The following is an 18,843-nucleotide window of genomic DNA, read 5'->3' on the forward strand; positions in this document are numbered from 1 at the left end:
TCAAGTAATACATTTTTTTATTTGTTATTTTTGTCAGTAAATCTTCTAAATTACTTTCAACATCTTTAACCATGTTTCTTAGTATTCAACGAATCTCTGCAACCCAACAAAATAAAAACAGAAATTCAGCACTGGAATCAAATTGTGAACCACCACACAGGCTCTATAGAGTTTAGCGGGGGAGACATGTGTGACAGGATCAGAACAAAAACTATTTACCAAAATAGGAAATGAAAGCTCAGGCAAGAGTTAGAAGGCATAGTGTACAATGATGCTCAACGTTAAGCTCTTCATGCAAGTAAACCAATACAGCAGAGTGAAATGGACATGAGGAGGCCAATGTGGATTAAGTATTTTACAGCTATTTAACGATATTTTGCACAAAAAATTGCATGAGAATATGAAGATATAGCACATTTTCCAAATTCTGGTTAGTTTTCCACTCATACACAATTAAAAATTTTTTTTCTTAAAACAGCTTCAAAACCGAAGTACTTGGTCTCAACATAACATCAAAATATCCAAAGCATGATCTTGTGGATACAGCCTATTCAAAATATATCCACAAGTGGTTTCTCTTCCCCATTTTGTATCTTTATTTGTTAATTACTGGTCAAGGTTTATTAACACACAGTAAATTCACCATCAACAAATACATGTTCTTTAAACCAGGATGCATAAAATGGGAATTAAGCCATATAATCAATAATCAGTATTAATTAGGAACCTTCCACATCGCAGTATTCCTTGTTCTGATACACATTACAGTAAATCATAGTATCCCATTATTAACTTCACTGCAACACTACAATGGGCTGAGTTACTCCAGTAACTATTCCCACACTACTAACACTGGCTACAGGTTGAAGATGATATGCAGTATTTACCTGGACAGGTGAGCTCATTAGGGTTTTACTCAAACACTCAAAAAGGAAAAAAAGTATCAAATATAAAAAAAACACTTTTCTGGAAAACAAAATGCAGCTAAACTAAAACAGAAAGCAACACTTCATTGTTGATTTTTAAGGTCCTGTTTTGAATTGAATACCTTGAAATGTGATGGTGAAATTGAGGGACAATGATAAGACAAATGTTTCCACTGTACAAGTATCACAGGCAATGAACTACAGTGAACATGATGCAAAATGAATCTGACAGACTAAAAAACCTGATTACATGTTCTTTAGTGTGGTAGCAGGCATTCCTTTTTCCTAATAGGTTTCAATACTTGCTGGAGGAAAATTAAATGTCAGGATACAAACTACATAGCACAGAATACATTGACTGTGATTGGTCTGAGGGCAAACCAATCACACCCTACCCACCCCCGTATACCATCTCAAATAGCGTGTTTGCTGACACACAAGTGCATCTCGTAAACTTGATTTTAAGGTATTGCCTTACTCCTCAGTTGCAGGGTCTAAAGGTCTAAATGTGGGTACCTGAATGTTCACTTCAGTAGTGCAGGTAGTACAGAATTTGAGCGCAATGGTCTCCCAAATTTGCAAAAAAAGGAATTCTTAAACAGCAAAGCATCTACAATCACTCCACCAGCGAAGTCATACAGAACATAAAATCATCTACGTATATACAAGCGAAAAAGAACAAAGAAAAAACTCAATTTAACTATCTTTAACAACATATTTTCTTGGCAATTTCCTATTTTGGCCTAGTTTCAATGACATGACTTCCAGAAATAAAATAACAACATAAAAAATCCTTATTTCCTAATCTCTTCAAAAACACCACAGTGGTCCACAGTGAGCAGAATGCAAAGAGAGAAGAAACAAACACATGCCAGTTTGTCTGTTCACCCCACCCTCTGCTGGTCACAGTGCTGAAAGAACACCTTTTGTCTCCTTTTTATGTTGTAAAATGCATTGCTTAAGATTTAGTCTGCATTTGAATTCCCTTTCTTATTATGAAGCATGGCATGTGCAAAGGCTTGGTGTTAGCCAATACATTCCTGCTGCCTCTGGCTGGATAAGGAATGAAGACAAATCTGAAAAATCAAGTAATGGTCTCATTCAAAAATGACATACATACTAATCAGTTTGTTACCATTTTTTGTGAATATTATTGCATAAATACATTCCATGCCACTTTTATATTCCATTAAATGCTGATTATCCTGATAGAAGTATTACCTGTAAAAGGGTTGCCAGGTCAGGGGTATAACAAGCATTCTCCTGAAAGCTAAACCCAATTTGTACTCAATGTACTACTTGAAAAGAGAAAAATGTGGACTTTGCGCAATGCTACATACACTACATAGGAAAATTGGGATTGTTTCTTCAGTCGTAATGTGCTTAACATCACAAGTCACATGTCCCTGGACTGTCCTTCATAACATAATGTACATATGAGATCCCATGTCCTAAAATGAATCAATTCAATCAAACTAGGAGACACACAGGCAGTGGCCAGTTTGTATTCAAATGTATTAAGTGCAACAGAACCATCACAACAGTTATTTCTTTCCCTGTGCTCAGATCCACTCTTTATCTCATTCTTGGCACATTTATGAAGCCAACTCAAAAGTACAACTGCACCAACATTTTAAAAACAGTATTGAAGTCTCAAAAAACCATATCATTGTTACACCCCACATTTCTTAATTTGTTGCTTGTATGGCAATAACAAGAATAAGAAGCCATATGCATACTGCCACTTCATATTTAAGTATGAAAACACAGAACACAGACTGGACTGCAGAACAATTACTGCCAAATACTTGTCCATGACCATTCAAGTAAAATCCAGAGAATGGCTACACTGCAAAGGCCTAATTTCAAACAGGATAGTTCAGAATAAACAAAGGCCCGAAAGATATGAACATGTTTTGCAACTGCTTGCAAAAAACAGGTCATTGTTTTTGTTCAGAGTTCTCTGGTTTTCAAAAATAGAAGCAGAAAACCTGCCATGGAGAGGCAGTTGATCCTCTTTTCACAGTTGGTCAAAATCAAAAGAGCCTTACACTCCAATTCAATAGAAAGAGCTTCAAAGAAAACGGACAATAACTTCAGCAAAAACAGAGCAAGAGTCCTTCTGTTGCGCCTTAAAAATGTACTCTCATATGGGATATGCTGGCTTTAAACAAAAACATTTCTCCACTGATGCTGACATTAATTTACCTCAGCAAGTGTGAGAGCTAAGCATAAAATAAAATAAAAATGGCAACTTATTTCATTATTTCAGTCAAATTGCCGCTTTAACCCAGCAGTTTCAAGTTCCACTTCTCAACGTATGACTGGGACAAACCCATCTATATTAAAATAAAAACAACTTTTTAATGCAGACTGACTAATGGAATCAAATTGCTCACCACTACACACATCCAGTAATACCCAACCCACCTAAGCAAAAGAGGTGTAAACAAATTTATAAATTGTGAGAAGGCATCCATTTGTTCCCAATAGGATAGTTATTCTTGTAAGAATTCAAAATATAAAAACATGCCACTAAAAAGACATGTTTCCTGCAGGAAAGTGCTTGCGTCATCCATTTGACTACAGCAACCCCTAGGTCTGTTGCAATAACACATGCACATAAAGATCAACTTTAACTTGTTTCTTTTTCAAAAGAAATTCAACATGCTACATATTGTCTACGATTTCACTAAGCACACATCAAACTGGGGTACTATATAAAATACAAAATAAAACTGCAATCATTTTGTATTGAATAGAAAATATATTCACACAAACACAAAAAAGCGTAATGTCCACATAAAGTGTACCATTTTGGGAATACTGAAAAGGCACATACACCTTATAGTAAAATGCACTCAAAAACCAATTAAAATCAATTCTGTCCAATCATAATTATCAAAATACATACTGAAACACAAACATACGCACACACCACCCTGATCTACATGACCACAGGATCCAATACATTCATTTATCTTTCTGGCTACAAATGGATAATTATAACAATAAAAAACATCAATGTAAACTAAGTCTAACAAACTACACAACAGAACCAACAATATTACGTATAAAACTTGTAGTGTATAAACCAAACTGTGCTAAGCCATAGCATCTTCATCACAAGTGAAAAAATGACAAATGTTACTGACAAAACAGCCTAATGGCACAGTACACATTGAGATCACAGTATAAATTCAGATGATTATATTCCAGTTTGAATAAAAGGCAACTTAAAGAGTGGGCTTCCTACGGTACTTGCCATTTCCACGATCTATAACAATACGCGTTTCACTTGCGTATAAATCCGCAAAAGCAGTTTTGTATTTAAATAAATGTCGGTAGTGGTAATGGATGTCATTCAAGACATTTTACATGGTGCTGAATGTCAACATGATACTAAATGCAATTAAAGCCTTCAGATTATATTTAAACAGAACAGACTGAACATGAATCATGACAGCATATTAATGGAGGGATTCAATGTTTTAAACTCAATAATATGATTAAGATTTTCTTTCCAAAGACAATTACCTATAGAAAAAAACAAAAGAGGTAGTGGACGCTTTATCTAGTTATACAGTACTATAATTGTCACATTTATAGTTGCACACAATGGCCAGCATACTCATGTTCATCATTGGTGTAATTACAGGCCAACAGACTACACCTAATCACTTACCTTGACTCACTTATAAATCGAGTGGGCAAATAGGGTGGCATCTAGTTTTGCACCAGATACCGCTTCTAACCAAAACAATCAGGGATCTCTCATTACAACAGACAGCTGTCCTCACTTTTATCATGGCCATATGATTCAGTGAAGAGAAGAATAGATACAGGTATATTTTTAGGCAGGTTACATTGATTTTACACTAGTAAAGGTAGCCTATCTTAAGAAAAAAAGTGCTTTGCTCTTTAACTAGAATGGCAGAAGTTACAAACAAGAGGTTTTATCTCTGTGAACATTTCAGCCTTTTAATATTTTCTGCTTATATATATATCAGATATCTTTACTTAAATCCAGCAAACCTAAAGCAATACAATTACAAAACAAAAGCCTACATGACACTATTGTTAGTGTTAAAATGTTTCATCGTGAAATGTGTGCGGAAACAAATTTGTGGTTATTTTCTACATTCAAATTGTGTAGTTTAAGACATAGAAACTTAGTGATTGTCTAAGCTATTGTACAAAGACTATTTGTTTAGCTTATACTGCTACAGCAGAATATGTAACAAACAAGTAATGCATTAACGATCAGTTATTAAGCAAACAGTAACAGCTTTGGTAACTTAGTATAGTTAGATTTCTGAAAAAGTCCTTGCATGTATAACCCAAAATCTAAATATAAGAATTTCCTGAGTAAATAGTTCAATCTCATCTAATAAGAAACTCTGAATAACAAAATCCATTAAATGTTATATTAAATGATTTAACACAATATTAATTATTAAAATAAATATGCAATACTTCTGGATATTTCTTCAACATAATAAAATATAGATTTAAGTGCTTAATAAGTCATATAGTTTTTTCATTAACTTACCAAATGGTGTTAGTAAGTCAAAGTACTAATCCTGAGAATAAATGCTTTAACCATTATCTAAAGTAGTCCCACATCAAAGTCAATAATACCCCTGTAAGATCTCACAAGCACATATTGGTAGCTATTTACTATTTCTGCATTTCTTTGTAGGCCATTTACACTAAGAATACTACTGTGAGCTTTGTCTGTGTGGACCATGCGAAATATTACTACACAGAACATGACAGCAGAGATTGTCTGCTGTTCCTGGGCAATCTCACAGGCTGAGGAAAGGTACAAATGAATAAACAAAACAAATGGTGTGTCAAGTTAAAACCAAGGTGTTCCTGGTATTTACATTACATTCCAAAAGATTTTGTTTTTGGCACGTCACAGTGGATTCAGCACAGACTTTACAGATAAAGACTAAATTAGATGCAATTTACCACTGAACATCTAGAACTTCAGATTTGTGGGATAAGTGTTAATTGCAACTATCTACAGCTACAAAGCCACTGAACATACAAGGAAACACAACACAAAAACAAGTGCAGAAAATAAATAATTAGCTATTAACTGAACATAAGATATTGCAAGAAATAGCTCTAGCAACCAAAAACTGAACATTCGGTGAGGATATGCAATGATTAAAATGGCCTTATTCTAGTTTTGCCTCAAACATCAGGAACGTGAACATAATGTAAATTCTGAGACTGAAAAACATACACATAAAGTCATCCTGATGCATTCTCTCGTCTCCAAGTCGGCTGAAATGTGTGTAGATATCCAGCGACAGCCTCACTCTGTCCTCGGATCGTTGGCGGTCCTGATCTCCATCTCCGCCTTGGCCTCCCTACCTCCTCTGGGTCCGGCTTTCTCCTTGTCGCTCAACGGGCCTGTTGGGTGTTGGGTGTCGCCAGCCCCTGGGCCCTGTGGCTCGCCCTCTCCTGGGTTGCAGAGCTCCAGCAGGGCCCGCTCCAGTTCCGCATGCCGCGCCCCGGTCCCCAGTGCGCCCTTGGGCAGGGTCATCTGCAGGGCGCACCACAGCGCCGTGCGGGCCTTTCTGGTCAGTGTAGCCAGCTCTTTGATTGCCGCTGCCAGGGCGAGGACATCTGCAAATGGATGCCGTGACCGAACCGAAAAGAATGAGTGTTAGTAAGGCTGGCATGATGTACTGACCAGGGCTAGTAATTTCCATTTGACTCCATAAATTCCATTTAAAGTCATTCAAATCAATAAACAAAACTGAATTAAGTTAATTAAAATAAGCTCATAAAATATATGATTTTTTCACTCATGAGTTTCAATTTCCAGAATTGACAGAAATGAAATGGAACTGACCCCAGCCTTGCTGCAATTAGAACAGGCTTGCTTGACCGGTTAGACTCTGCTTCATTTAATCACTCCACTCACTTCATGACTATGAAAAGCAGAATTATTGCTATCCAAAAACACTCTTTTTTTACTGCTCACAGGTCTTATATCACCGACTAGTTTAAACCAATGAGTTTTTTCATACCTTTGTCATCACTGTATCTGGGGGCTCCCTGTCTCTGGCGGTTGGCGGTGTTGACGATCTCATCTTTACGGCGTTGCTGGGTGAAACGGATGGCCTCCAGGTGGCGCTCCAGAGTAGTGGTGATATTAGCGTGGACTGGAGCACTGCGCATCCGTTCCATCTTTCCAACCAATACCACAACCTTCAGAAATGAACAATTATGACTCTAGGCAAGTCCAAATATAGGCTACAACATTTTAATATTATATTTCCACATATTTAATCTTATAGTTGAATGAGGTTTCATAAGTGCTACTCCTTATAGATCACATAACTTTTTGGTAAGCGAAGTCCAACACTTTACAAATGTTGCTTCAGCTTGGGAAAAATAACCACCAATTTGCAGGGGTGTTTAAAATTTTTTATTTATTTTATTTTCATTTGACACTCAACATGGGGCCGAGCATGTGCAAATTCCACCATAATTCTGATCGGACAATTTTCTGCAACCACAGACTACGTTCATGTGTGAAACCCCACTGTTGACCTGGGAGAATGTAGACATCCACGGTTCTCCAAAAAACACAGTGTCACAGTGGCTTCGTTTCCGTCGCAGACTAGAGCTAAGCTCACACAGAGCGGGGCTGAAAAAAGACCTTTCATGTGCAGTCCACAGGTCTTGATTTGATCCAAGACTGCCAGGCTCATCCATGCACTACAGTGTGGTACGTAAACCAAATGGTTTTTTTTGTTGTTGTTAATAACGAACATATGTTTGGAGATAACAAAAGCGTGCAACTTTAATTAATGTTAGTTTGCCCATCAAACATCCATCAATGTAACAACATGAATGTACATGAATGAAAATACAAATACATGAAAGTAAAAAATAAAAAAGACTACTATAAGCATTACTAAAGACAATATGAAAAATGAAAAAAATCATATTTATAAAATTCTATTCTGTGTTTGTGTACCTTTAACTTACACGTTAATAACAGAAGTTTAGTCGCATCATATGGAGAGCACTCACATAACTCATAGACAGAACTCACCCTAGCCTGCTCTCTCAGTTGGTCCACAATCAAACGATCCACTCTGGACGGATTGGCTGGGAGACAGGGAATGGGAGTGTTGTTGGAGCTTGAAACTCTCCTCCCAGGAAAGTTTCTGGCTAAATTTGCCTCAGTCTGAAAACAAAATCATAGAAGGCTCAGACGAACAGAATGATTACGAACATCATAGTTCACTAGCAATGCTATACACAGGCTTCCATGGCAAGGATGAGGGCAACACACATAAAACATACTAGTTAGAGCTCATCCATGCTTTGTAAGAAGCAAGCTGAGTGGAAACCACCTGTTGGCAGTACACTAACCTACTAATGGCAAGACCTAGACTAGCTAAAACCACTATGCATTAGATTTATCTCCATAAGGTCATGTGTCTAGTCCTGGGCACCACACTGTAAGATAAATATGTAGATGCTCTAGAAAACTTACAAAGAGCCTAAGACAGTTATTCTCTCAACAAAATGAGTCATTTGATTTTAAAGGGGACTGATCTAGTGAGCTATAGAAGCTACTTAATATGAACTTTTTATAAGAGATCTGAAGAATTAGAATTTGTTTATTTCATTATGATAAGGATGTCTTTTGTTCATTTAATGCCTGGGATGGTTCTCAAGGACTTGCACTCGAAGTGGAGACCCTTATGGTCTTCAAGACTAGGCTAGTTACTCACTAGAATGTAGGAAATTTCCGAAATTTCTAAAATGGCCAAAAGCCCTTGAGAACCATCAAACATACTTATCTAAGCTGCAAAGCCAAGGTCAAAAGTAAAAAAGCATGAGATTTTACCTTTTTCCTCTCCTTCTCCAGGGTTCTCCACTGCTCATAGCACAGCTCCAGCTGCACATGGAGCTCATTGGCTGGGCCGCTGCGGTTCCTCATAGGCCTGTACTTGTTAAAGAGTGGAGGGAACCCAAAGTAAGGGGGCGGCACATCACCATTGAACAGTTCACTGACAAAAGGGCTGAGGTGGCTCAAATCTTCACTCTGGAGCATTTCCATCAGGTCAGGGAAGGGGAATCCACACTGAGGCAATGGGAAGCCTCCACTAGTTCCACCTCCACCACCATGCAGGCCAAGCTGGGCCAGGCTGGAGTTCTGCTTCAGGTCTCCCATCATGAGCTGGAAAGGGGATGAAAACTGAGCAGAGCTCAGGTCAGAAGCACAGCTCTTTTCTTGGTCTTGTTTGCGCCAGTAGTTGTTGTTGTTGCTGTACTGGTGCCGGCTGGAGCCTCCATATGCATCAGACTGAGGGAGCCAGTCCTTGTTCTTCCTCACCCCCTTGCCATCATCACGGCCATCTGGGCTATGCTTGGTCCGGTTATAAAGGTACTTGTCGGGATCCTCACCGGCTGAGGCTGCTGACCAGCTGGATGGGTAACCATGCTGGCTGTGGTGGTACTTGGTGACTGAGGGATCCGATCTGGAATGACAGCCAGGTGTATTCAGGTTTACGTTTCCAGGAGTCATACCTTGGGGCCACGCATCAGGATGACTCTCTCCTGGCTTGGCTCTGCGTTCTTGCCTTCCCCCCACCGAGATTGGGGAGGTTTGGGAGCGGTAAGATGGCTTGGGGCTAGGAGTCAGCAGGTGTTTGGTAAGGTTTCCATTGCAGGATGTGTTTGACAAACCTGACAAGGACACCTGTGGGCTGTGACCTGGGCTGCTGCTCTTCCCATTCTGCAAGCTGGACTTCCAAGAAGGGCTCAACGCATCCCCTTCAGACCAGACCAGGGCACTTTTTCCTGGGTGCAGATAATCCCCATTTCGGAACTCTAACTTTTCAGCTGCGGTGAAATCGCAAGAAGAGTCAACAGCATTAGTTTGACACCGGCCATAAAGTTTTCTGCTCGACAGATAATTATTTCGCAGATTTGGACTGAGATGTTCACCTGTCTTCCAGATCCTTCCATTCACCTTGGTATGTTGAATGCCATAGTGACTCTGAGATGGGGAGGTCTTCCGCTGTGGTGGATGGGCATTATAGTCCTCATAACCTCGAAAGGGGTACTGCCTTTGCTGGCTTGTGTGAGGCCATTTCTCACTATGAGGAGGGCTGCTTCGTTCACATGCGAACCTTGTCTGTTCCATGGAACTTCCACATTTTGAGAATTTATCTCTGCCCTGTTCCACTTTGAACTCCTTTTGCAGTCGTTTGTTGTTGCTGTTGCTACGGTTATGAAATGCATACATTCCAAACTCACCTGGTACCTTCTCAAAGCTTCCATTAAGGACATCCTGACTGCCATCTTGCATGCATTGGTCACACTCTCTTTTGTTGAATCCAAAGTCATCCCTGGGACTAAATGAGGGTCCTTTAAGCAGGGTATCTTGATTGCAAGAACTGCGAGGGAAATGTGAGGAGTCCAGGCTGGCGGGGTGTGGATATTTTTTATCACCCACAAGCCAGGAGTCCATAAGGTCAAGGCCTTGAAAACCATGGTAGATGCTGTCCATGTGATCTTCCTCTATCTTCTGAAAAGCATCCTGATAAAAGCTACTAGTATCAATCACATCAGAAGAGCCATTTCCAAATTGCACCATCTTCTCCTGTTGGCTCGTGTGGTCATTGTCTGCAGCCCAAAGAGGAAACAGCTTGGAAGATGAATTCCTGTGCAGAAAAATAAACTGTTTGTTATATCATATTATGTGTTACATCCTTTCAACATTTGTTTCACTTGTAGGCCTATCAAGAAAAGTTAAGTGAAGCTTAAAAGAAATCATCAATGAGCATTCCACACATACCAATATCCAAGATGTTCAGGATTTGGTTCTTCAAGGATACTGGAGACCATTTCAAATACATCGGGGCCATTTCCAGAATATGTCATGTTGACTTTGGGCCTATAGAAGAATTGAGAAAATGTACTTAATTCATCACATACCCAATATGGCAGTGATCTGTATAAGACATGTGCAGCCAGTTAAAGCAAGAGCATAACTATTTTATGATGAAAGTAATGCTCACAAAGCAACTTACAATATTGCATTGGAAAAAGAATAAACAATTCCAAATAATTCCATTGTAGCATAAAGAAAAGAGGACATATATTAAGCTATTAACTATTTTATCACCGGTGGGCCATAGCCACTGGCCCCGAGATAACAAGCAGTCTAGAAAGCTGCATTTTCTGTTTGCTACCATCAATGGCTGTAACATTCAAAGGCATACTATGCAGGATTTCTTTGCCTGTGTTTACAATCAAAGAAGTCTCCCCTTCTGTCTTGAACCCCAGCCACTCATGCCGAGTAAGTTACTCCAACTAACGTAGCTAGCTGGATAGCTAGGGGTAACGTTAGTACCATGAAATGAGCGACTGTGAGCGAAAATAAGAAGGCAGATTCTATTATAGATTAATTAATTCCATTACGTTGAACATAATAGTGGTTTTAGCGTTGGAACGTTAAACTAGGAAATTCAGACCCTCGTGAAAGTCCTTATTGTCACCAGCTTCACACTGTCAGTAACATTACGTACATGCCCAACAGAAAGAAATCCAACAATCCAGCATTGCTTTTAATCTGCATGGCGAATGTCAGCTGACATCACCTAGGAAATGCAATTCCAAGGTTAACTCTAGTTCTTGGAACAAGCCCTGTCGGCTAGTCTTTTGATTCGCTGTATCTGGACTTCTTAGCTCGCTAGCTCTGGAGCCACACACACCACTCCCCACAGAAAACAGCCAGATATCTAGAAACATCCCAAACATATTTTAGCATAACAAATACAGATAAAGGTGCAGGAATTTGGCAAGAATGTGTAAAGACAAAGATTTCCAGTGCATACCATGGTTATTTTATATTTTCATATTTTCAATGGAAAAATCATGCATAGTATGCCTTTAAGGATTTGTTGCAAAATATAAATAAAAATCTAAGCCACTTATAAAGTATGCTTTACCACAAAATGTACATTTCCAAACCCTAAGTTATTTTTATATTTAGTTCAAACAGCTATTTCCAATGCTACAGAACACAGTACAAAAGTCCACGGCTGATTAACTTTTTACACATTGTGCAAGCTTAGAATAAAGGTTGCCATGAAATTGGGGAAAGCAGCTGTTCAACATGACATGGTTCAGAGGAAAGTGCATGCTAGTCTCCATGGTCCTAAAACAGCTGCAGAAATTACAGCATGAGCTTGGGTGTATACGACTGGGTATTAATACAAATTTGTGAGAAAATGGGGAGAAAAGCAGTACAAAATGTGCACAGTTCAGTACGAGCTTGCAAGTAGAGATGCTTTTTGTCGCTTGAAACTTCCATTTTCCATACACTGTGGCCTTTTTGTAGACATAAATTCCAGGTAAACTTTACAAACACTCATTTATTATCACTGCCCAGATGCACTGCCTTTTATTTTGTCTGGCTCTGTTGTCTGCATGAATTTTACAGGGTCATGATCCCTTTATTGTAATTTACAATGCAGGCTTATCTAAAGCCGGCTGTCCATACACCTCGCTGAAAACAAATTGTTTACAACAATAGCTGTGTGCCTGAAAAATGGCACACTCTTGGCACCGTACAGATATGGGGTATGCAGCTCCAAACTAATCTGCTAGTTGGCATACTTGCCATGCCAATTCCTTTATTGCCATTTCCTTACCTGGACAGGTTTCCATCAGGGAAGGTGGCAGCAGGCTTGACATCATCAGTGAACACTGACCAGGAACTGTACAATAGAGCAGGGTCCAGGGTCAGGGCGGAGCCATCACTGAACACTTTGGACGGCAGCAGCTGGGAGTCCATGCTTTCCTTCAGAGTGACCTTCATACAAGCACAAAGTCGGTCAGGGGGACAAAAACAATGAGACTGCTGTTATAAACTAAGAAAAAGTCAAGTGGCTGACAGAAAACATGCGTCAATTAAGAAAAAAAGGCTCATTTTATACACTCTGGGTGTCAAAATCTGTTTGGCCACAAACCATCCAAGATCATACACTGCATATTGCAAAATCATCCTCAAAAAAGTATCATATATTAAACATTGAAACCTTCTACTGACACAAAGTACAAAAGTTGTCATTCTTAGGACATTGTGACATTCAAGAGATCACACATCTACCATTTGCCATTTACAATACTAACTTTAATTACATTACATTCACAATTTAGGAAGAAATGAAGGGCCAGAAATGCAATTATCTAGGTGAAAATGCAAAACTGAATTTGTGCTTCAGTTTGAAATGAAATACTGTGAGATCACATGCGTATAACAGGTAAAACTATACATGTCCAGGATCATAACCTCCCTCAACACAAATGCCTGCTTAACCAAACAAATTTCAATGTATCAAACAAATGAAAATTCCACACAGAATAAACTCTTGACATGTTGATACAATGCACAGCTGGCCAATAAACAGCTGAGGAGTCAATTGTCCAAAATGGGGGGGAGGGAACTATGTATAAAAAGGACTGTGTGGTTCCCACAATATGGATGTAAATACCTGGAAATTAAAGCTGAGAGTCTGTACCGTATCACTGTATTCATTGTATAATTTCAAATCAAATGTGTTGGGAGTAGAGAGCAGAAACAACAAAATTGTCACAGTCCAAATACTTGGAAGACTGCACTGTATATGAAAAGGGTAAAAGTAACAATAGTTTAGGCTGCACTTTTGAAGCTTACTACAATGATTATAGGATTTAGTTGATGGTACATCAACTAATATGCTCTTAAAAAAGGGATCCTTTTGAATCAAATGACTCCAGTTTACCTGTGGTTTAAAATAGTTGTAAGAGGAACCTTGGTAAGCCATATTTTCATGGAAACCATATGACCATTCACATTCCAAATCTGTACCATTGCAGCACTCAGAGCATTCAAGGCGGAGCAAGCCTGTTGAGGACAGAGAATACCCCAATAAAACAGTGTAGACACCGAGGAAGAAAATATCCCATGGAACAAGCAAGCAAAACTAGCTTATTTGTCCATGGGCAAGGCACAATCACGCCAAAAGTCTATAAACACACAAAACAGGCACTGATGCAGAATATTATTGCGAATGTGATTTACAGATTAGATTTCTTCATGCACTTTGATTCACAAAATCTTCAACCATTTATGTAAAATACACTTTTTTAAAATCTGACTATGTACATTAGTTCATAAATATTCGTGAGTTTTTTTAATTAAAATTTTTATTTTATTTTTTTACATAAAAACCAAAAAGCAAGACGAAGGAGCCACAGCCAGCCGGAGTCAAAGTAACAAATATTGTAGACCAGGGGTTACGTTGTACATTTTAGGACATCCTCAGGCTTTATCATCAGTTTTTACACATCACAAAAAATGGCATTGTTCCCCAGACTAAAAGGCTTCAGGTCTCTGGAGAAACACTGTCAAATCTAAGATGTCTAAGCGGCCACAGACACAACAGCCTTGGGGGAAAACGGTAGGCTATTAGGCATGCCAGAGGCTCACTGACCACTATATGCCATAAATCTACTGTATTTCTATTGAAAAATTGTAAACACAAATCTGTAAATTTATGTGAGAACACACACAAGAATAGCTGCAAACTTGTACAACTAGAGCAAAGACGGCTCAATAAATACAAGCTCTCAAATCAACCTCTTGCAACCTCTCAACTTTTGCAAAAAAATGTATAATTAACCTTGAGCAAAAGATTAGCAAACTTGTAAAATGGGATTCATAACTGTACTAATGGTGATGCCCTGGTGAGATTGCCTGTTCTTCCAACCAATGAGACAAGCAGATTTGGGATGATGCTGTACTACTGTTATTTTACTTTTAAGAAGTGAACATCTGTCATCTACATAAAATCCAAGAATAAAAAACTAAAAAAAGGCAATGAAATCACCTGCGGAGAGCCACCGTGTTCTGTCATTTTTCAACAGGGAACAATATAACAGATAAGAGAATGTGATACATGCAACGGCCAATATAGAATGATGCTAATCTATGCTGCATTCAAATAATTTACCAATAGTTGATAGCGTAAGGTGTAGAAATAATTTGGAATCTAGGACAAGGTATTCCATCTAAACCAGCTTTGATTTAGGAATCGAACTTGCCAACATTTGTGACAGAATTAGCAATATCTTCACGTTAGCTAACTAGCATGCTCAGCTGCACATTCCTACTGTAGGAACAATTTGCCAGCTACCCAGCTTGGTGGCTGGTAATGGGCTTTTCATTGAGTATAGGCTACTGTATATTTCAATTAAAAGCTTGAGAAATCTCCAAGTTCAGTCGAATGGGATAAAACAAAAAAGTATATATATATATATACATTTTTTACATTATCTGAACTCCCTAGCTCGCTCACATTCCATCTTGATGGATTTATCATTAGTTTGCCAGCCTGCCAAATTTGAACAAATGTTAACCAAATCCACAATTAACAACTTATGATAGAAGCAAAGAAGACTATGTAGTCCAGGGAAATTGACGGAAAAAGTAAACAACAGGAAAAAGGCATTCAAAACTGCTCTTCAGATTGGCCACACACTGTATGTCTGTCATCTCCAAGTGGCCAAAACCAGGCTGAGTTTTTGGAGCTCACTTCCAGGTATTGTCAAGAGATGCTGGCCACTAGCACCAGAGTGGTTGGCTCCAGTATAGGTGTTTCAGTCATCCATTTCGATGTAAGCCAACAGTAGCAATACAGTCAAAATACAAAGGCAATCATTTTTTTCCCCAAAAGAAATTATCCACCAATGGTGTTTTTTCTTCATCTAATGTCTCCCCATGTGCCAATGTGTTAAGTTATTGTGTTATTTGGACAAGACTGTAATATTTTGTGGACGAATCAGGAACAGATTGCATCACCGCCGAATCACTGAATCTCATGCGCTTAGTGGACAACCAGACTTGTCTAATAAAAGGGCCCCCTCTTTTCCCTACTGCAGTCTCTGGCTCCAGTTTGTACAACATGGCAGTGCCCACAAACTGTATTTCCCTGGCTTCAAAACACTTTTCCAAAATAAACTTACTTGATTTGATTACCAGAATGCATATAGTTAGTCACATGCATACACCGTGTCAACTAGTCACAGTAAATACAGTAAGTATGGGGGAGGAGGAGAAGGAGGAGAAGGAGAAGAAGGAGAAGAAGAAGAAGAAGATGCAAAATCCCCTTAGTTTGGGGCTTTATTGTGTGGACATGTGAGAAAACGCAAAATCCCCTTAGTTTGGGGCTTTGTGTGGACATGTGAAGTTGTTTATGAATTCTGTCTGTTGAAATGGGGTGAGAATGTACAGAATTGAATGTTTTTAAGGGCTGAGGGTCTGTGGCTGTTGTGGTTATTTCTGTGGGGAACCCTGAAAAGTGCCAAACTCTCGGTGCTATATAGGTATGGGGCATGCCCCCGCCAAGGCGTAACTTGGCAGGATGGCATACATGCCACCCCAATCAAATATGGCAACTGTACCCTCTGCTACTTAGTCAGGAAAATAAAGCTATTTTTTTCCAAGATTACCATGAATTGAATGCAGGGCACTGTAATGTACAAAAGAGTTGCCTGATTAATTAGGGGGTAGTCTGTGTTCAATCTGATATTAATAAAGTCCATACAAATACAAGTGAATATAGCTGGCGTTTAAAAAAAAAAGGTCAATTTCACCACAAGAGGAAACCGTTTACCTACTCTCAAAAGCAGGACAAACAACAAACTTCACTGATGGGCGGAAACAAAAATCCGGGTGAAAATCTGTTTAAATCGATTAGCACCTTTTTACAAACCCGGGTATTTTTCGATGAAAATCGGTGCATACGAAAAACAACGAGCCTCACACATTTTGTATCTTCCGTAACCTCAAGGAAGAGACCCCTTCGTGAACCCAGCCCAGAAATTTGCCTAACGACGTTACGTTAGTAACGTAACACCACATTGACTAACAGCAGCATGCATTGAGCCCAACTGGAGCAGCTCCAGGCGCCAGAAATATATAATAACGTTAAACTATTTAGCTGCAGCACTATTATCTAGCCATCAATAAACACACCTTAAAAACAGTACTAGGAACACCTATTCACTTAACGTTACCAATTATCGACACAACTAGGTAATAACTAGCCATTCCTAACGTTACAGCTAGTCTATATAATAAGATAGCATGCGACAAACGGACGAGTAAGCAAACCACTAACAAACGTTAGCCAACGTCGATAGCTAGTTACCCAGGCAGCCTAAGTTGCATGGATGGCTTCAAAACGTTTTATGAGTGAACTCAAATTGTTAGCTGGCTAGCTCAGGTAGTCTAAGCTAACTACTTGAGCTAGCGTATAGCAGTTTTGCTATAAAACATCTAGACACGGGTAATGATGAAAGTGGACGTCTTTGACAACCTGTTGACAACCGATTGTCTACTTAACAGTAACTGGTCGAATAATGGGTCACTGTAACACGTTTTTACTGTTTAAAGTGTCCAGTACCACGGGCTAATATTAGCTACCTGGTTACTGTACGTGTGCAACAATACACTAGTCTACTGTCCACGCTGCAGCGCGCCTTGTCGAGCAAGCGTTGCAAGCTAGGTCAGCAAGCTAGTGATCAACATTGTTTTAACTCGTCACTGCGATTGATTGCTGGCGCTAAAGTCTCTAATCTAGGTCTACGACACTACTGCAGTGTAACTATAGCCAATGCAATAGTTCGTATTCAGAGAAATACCTAGCCAACGCTTAATACAAAGCCAGTGAATGGCACGATCTATAGTAAACAGACGAATAACGTTAGCTAACGTTACTAGCTTGCAAGCTAACGACTACACGCCAGTCGCTACTTTGATCAGCGGGCTACGATTAACTGAATAGCGTCATTTGTTGTTGCAAGCATGTGAAGCGTCCGGGGCAAGGCAGTACTGCGCTATTGAAGATAACGATTTGGGAAATTATCTAGCTAGCGAACAATATATATCTTTTCAAATGTGCGATTATCCAACTAACCTGCATGGAAACTGCACTCCTTTCGTGCTGTAAAGAGGGAGACGTTTTTTTCTTGTTAATTTAGGTAAAAAGTCATTGCCTATCTTTCCATCGTCTCGGGCGCCATTATTACAGCAATCTTCAGGATTGTTCACACAGGAAATGCATTTCCACGCATCGATGACATCATTGGTGAAAGACGATTCCAAGTGGAAGAGCAGGGCAGACTGCACTGCAGAAGAACTTTATTTTAAATGCGTCCGGGGCTCTGGTGGACTATAAACACCGCTTATCCACCTTTCTGATGATGAAACTAGGCAGTTAAAAGAGTTGATGAACCATTCACATTGTTGATGCAATACTTGTTTTAGGGTGATGTGTTGAATTTCATATGGCAATTTACAACGGCGTTTACATGTATAATAATACCAAGTATTGATTTAACCTCCAGGTGTAAAAAAAATAAGGTAATTAATCACAAAAAACAACATTTTTCAGTGAAATGTTTGCATTTGCCAAAAGCCTGAAGACAGGAAACAACGTTGATCAGCCCTAACGCTAACATCAGCCTGCTCTCCTTCAAGGTGTGTCACCACAGATCTTTGACAACTGCTACAGCCCTGTTTGATATGTCTACTGTATTTTAAATAATATTTACTCACCGCTGGGCAGATTTCTTAAGATTCAAACCTTCTTTTAAAGAGCCTAATCCACACTCATTAGTATGAAAAACATAGTTTTTTGTTTTTAATATTGTTTTATTTCAGCCCAGATTTATGGAGGTATTTTTGTACTAAAAGTCATAGATCTGAAGAATGGATTCACACATCTGTAAATGGGTTTCACAAATCTATAGAATTGATTCACAAATCTGTAGAATGGATTCAAAAATCTGTAAATTAATGTGAGAATACACAGAATAA

At 39.0% G+C, this 18,843-nt stretch overlaps 1 protein-coding gene across 3 annotated transcripts; it reads right to left on the bottom strand.

Moving 5' to 3' along the window:
* Positions 1-18,091, bottom strand: LOC135261091 (meiosis-specific coiled-coil domain-containing protein MEIOC-like). Of its 3 annotated transcripts, XM_064347002.1 has the most exons (9): positions 17,942-18,091; positions 13,745-13,866; positions 12,632-12,792; positions 10,771-10,869; positions 9,918-10,636; positions 8,815-9,812; positions 8,011-8,145; positions 6,977-7,157; positions 1-6,569 (listed from the first exon to the last, which is right to left on the bottom strand). In XM_064347002.1, exons 2-9 carry the CDS (start codon positions 13,784-13,786, stop codon positions 6,256-6,258), a joined length of 2,649 nt encoding a protein of 882 aa, XP_064203072.1. In that variant the 5' UTR covers positions 13,787-13,866; positions 17,942-18,091; the 3' UTR covers positions 1-6,255. The 3 variants fall into 3 exon arrangements, with proteins under 3 accessions (XP_064203072.1, XP_064203070.1, XP_064203071.1); XM_064347000.1 differs by having other exon boundaries at positions 8,815-10,636; XM_064347001.1 differs by lacking the exon at positions 13,745-13,866 and having other exon boundaries at positions 8,815-10,636; positions 17,942-18,088.
* Positions 18,092-18,843: the final 752 nt, after the last annotated feature.

Source organism: Anguilla rostrata, chromosome 8 (assembly GCF_018555375.3).
Source record: "Anguilla rostrata isolate EN2019 chromosome 8, ASM1855537v3, whole genome shotgun sequence".
NCBI classification, from domain to species: Eukaryota; Metazoa; Chordata; class Actinopteri; order Anguilliformes; family Anguillidae; genus Anguilla; species Anguilla rostrata.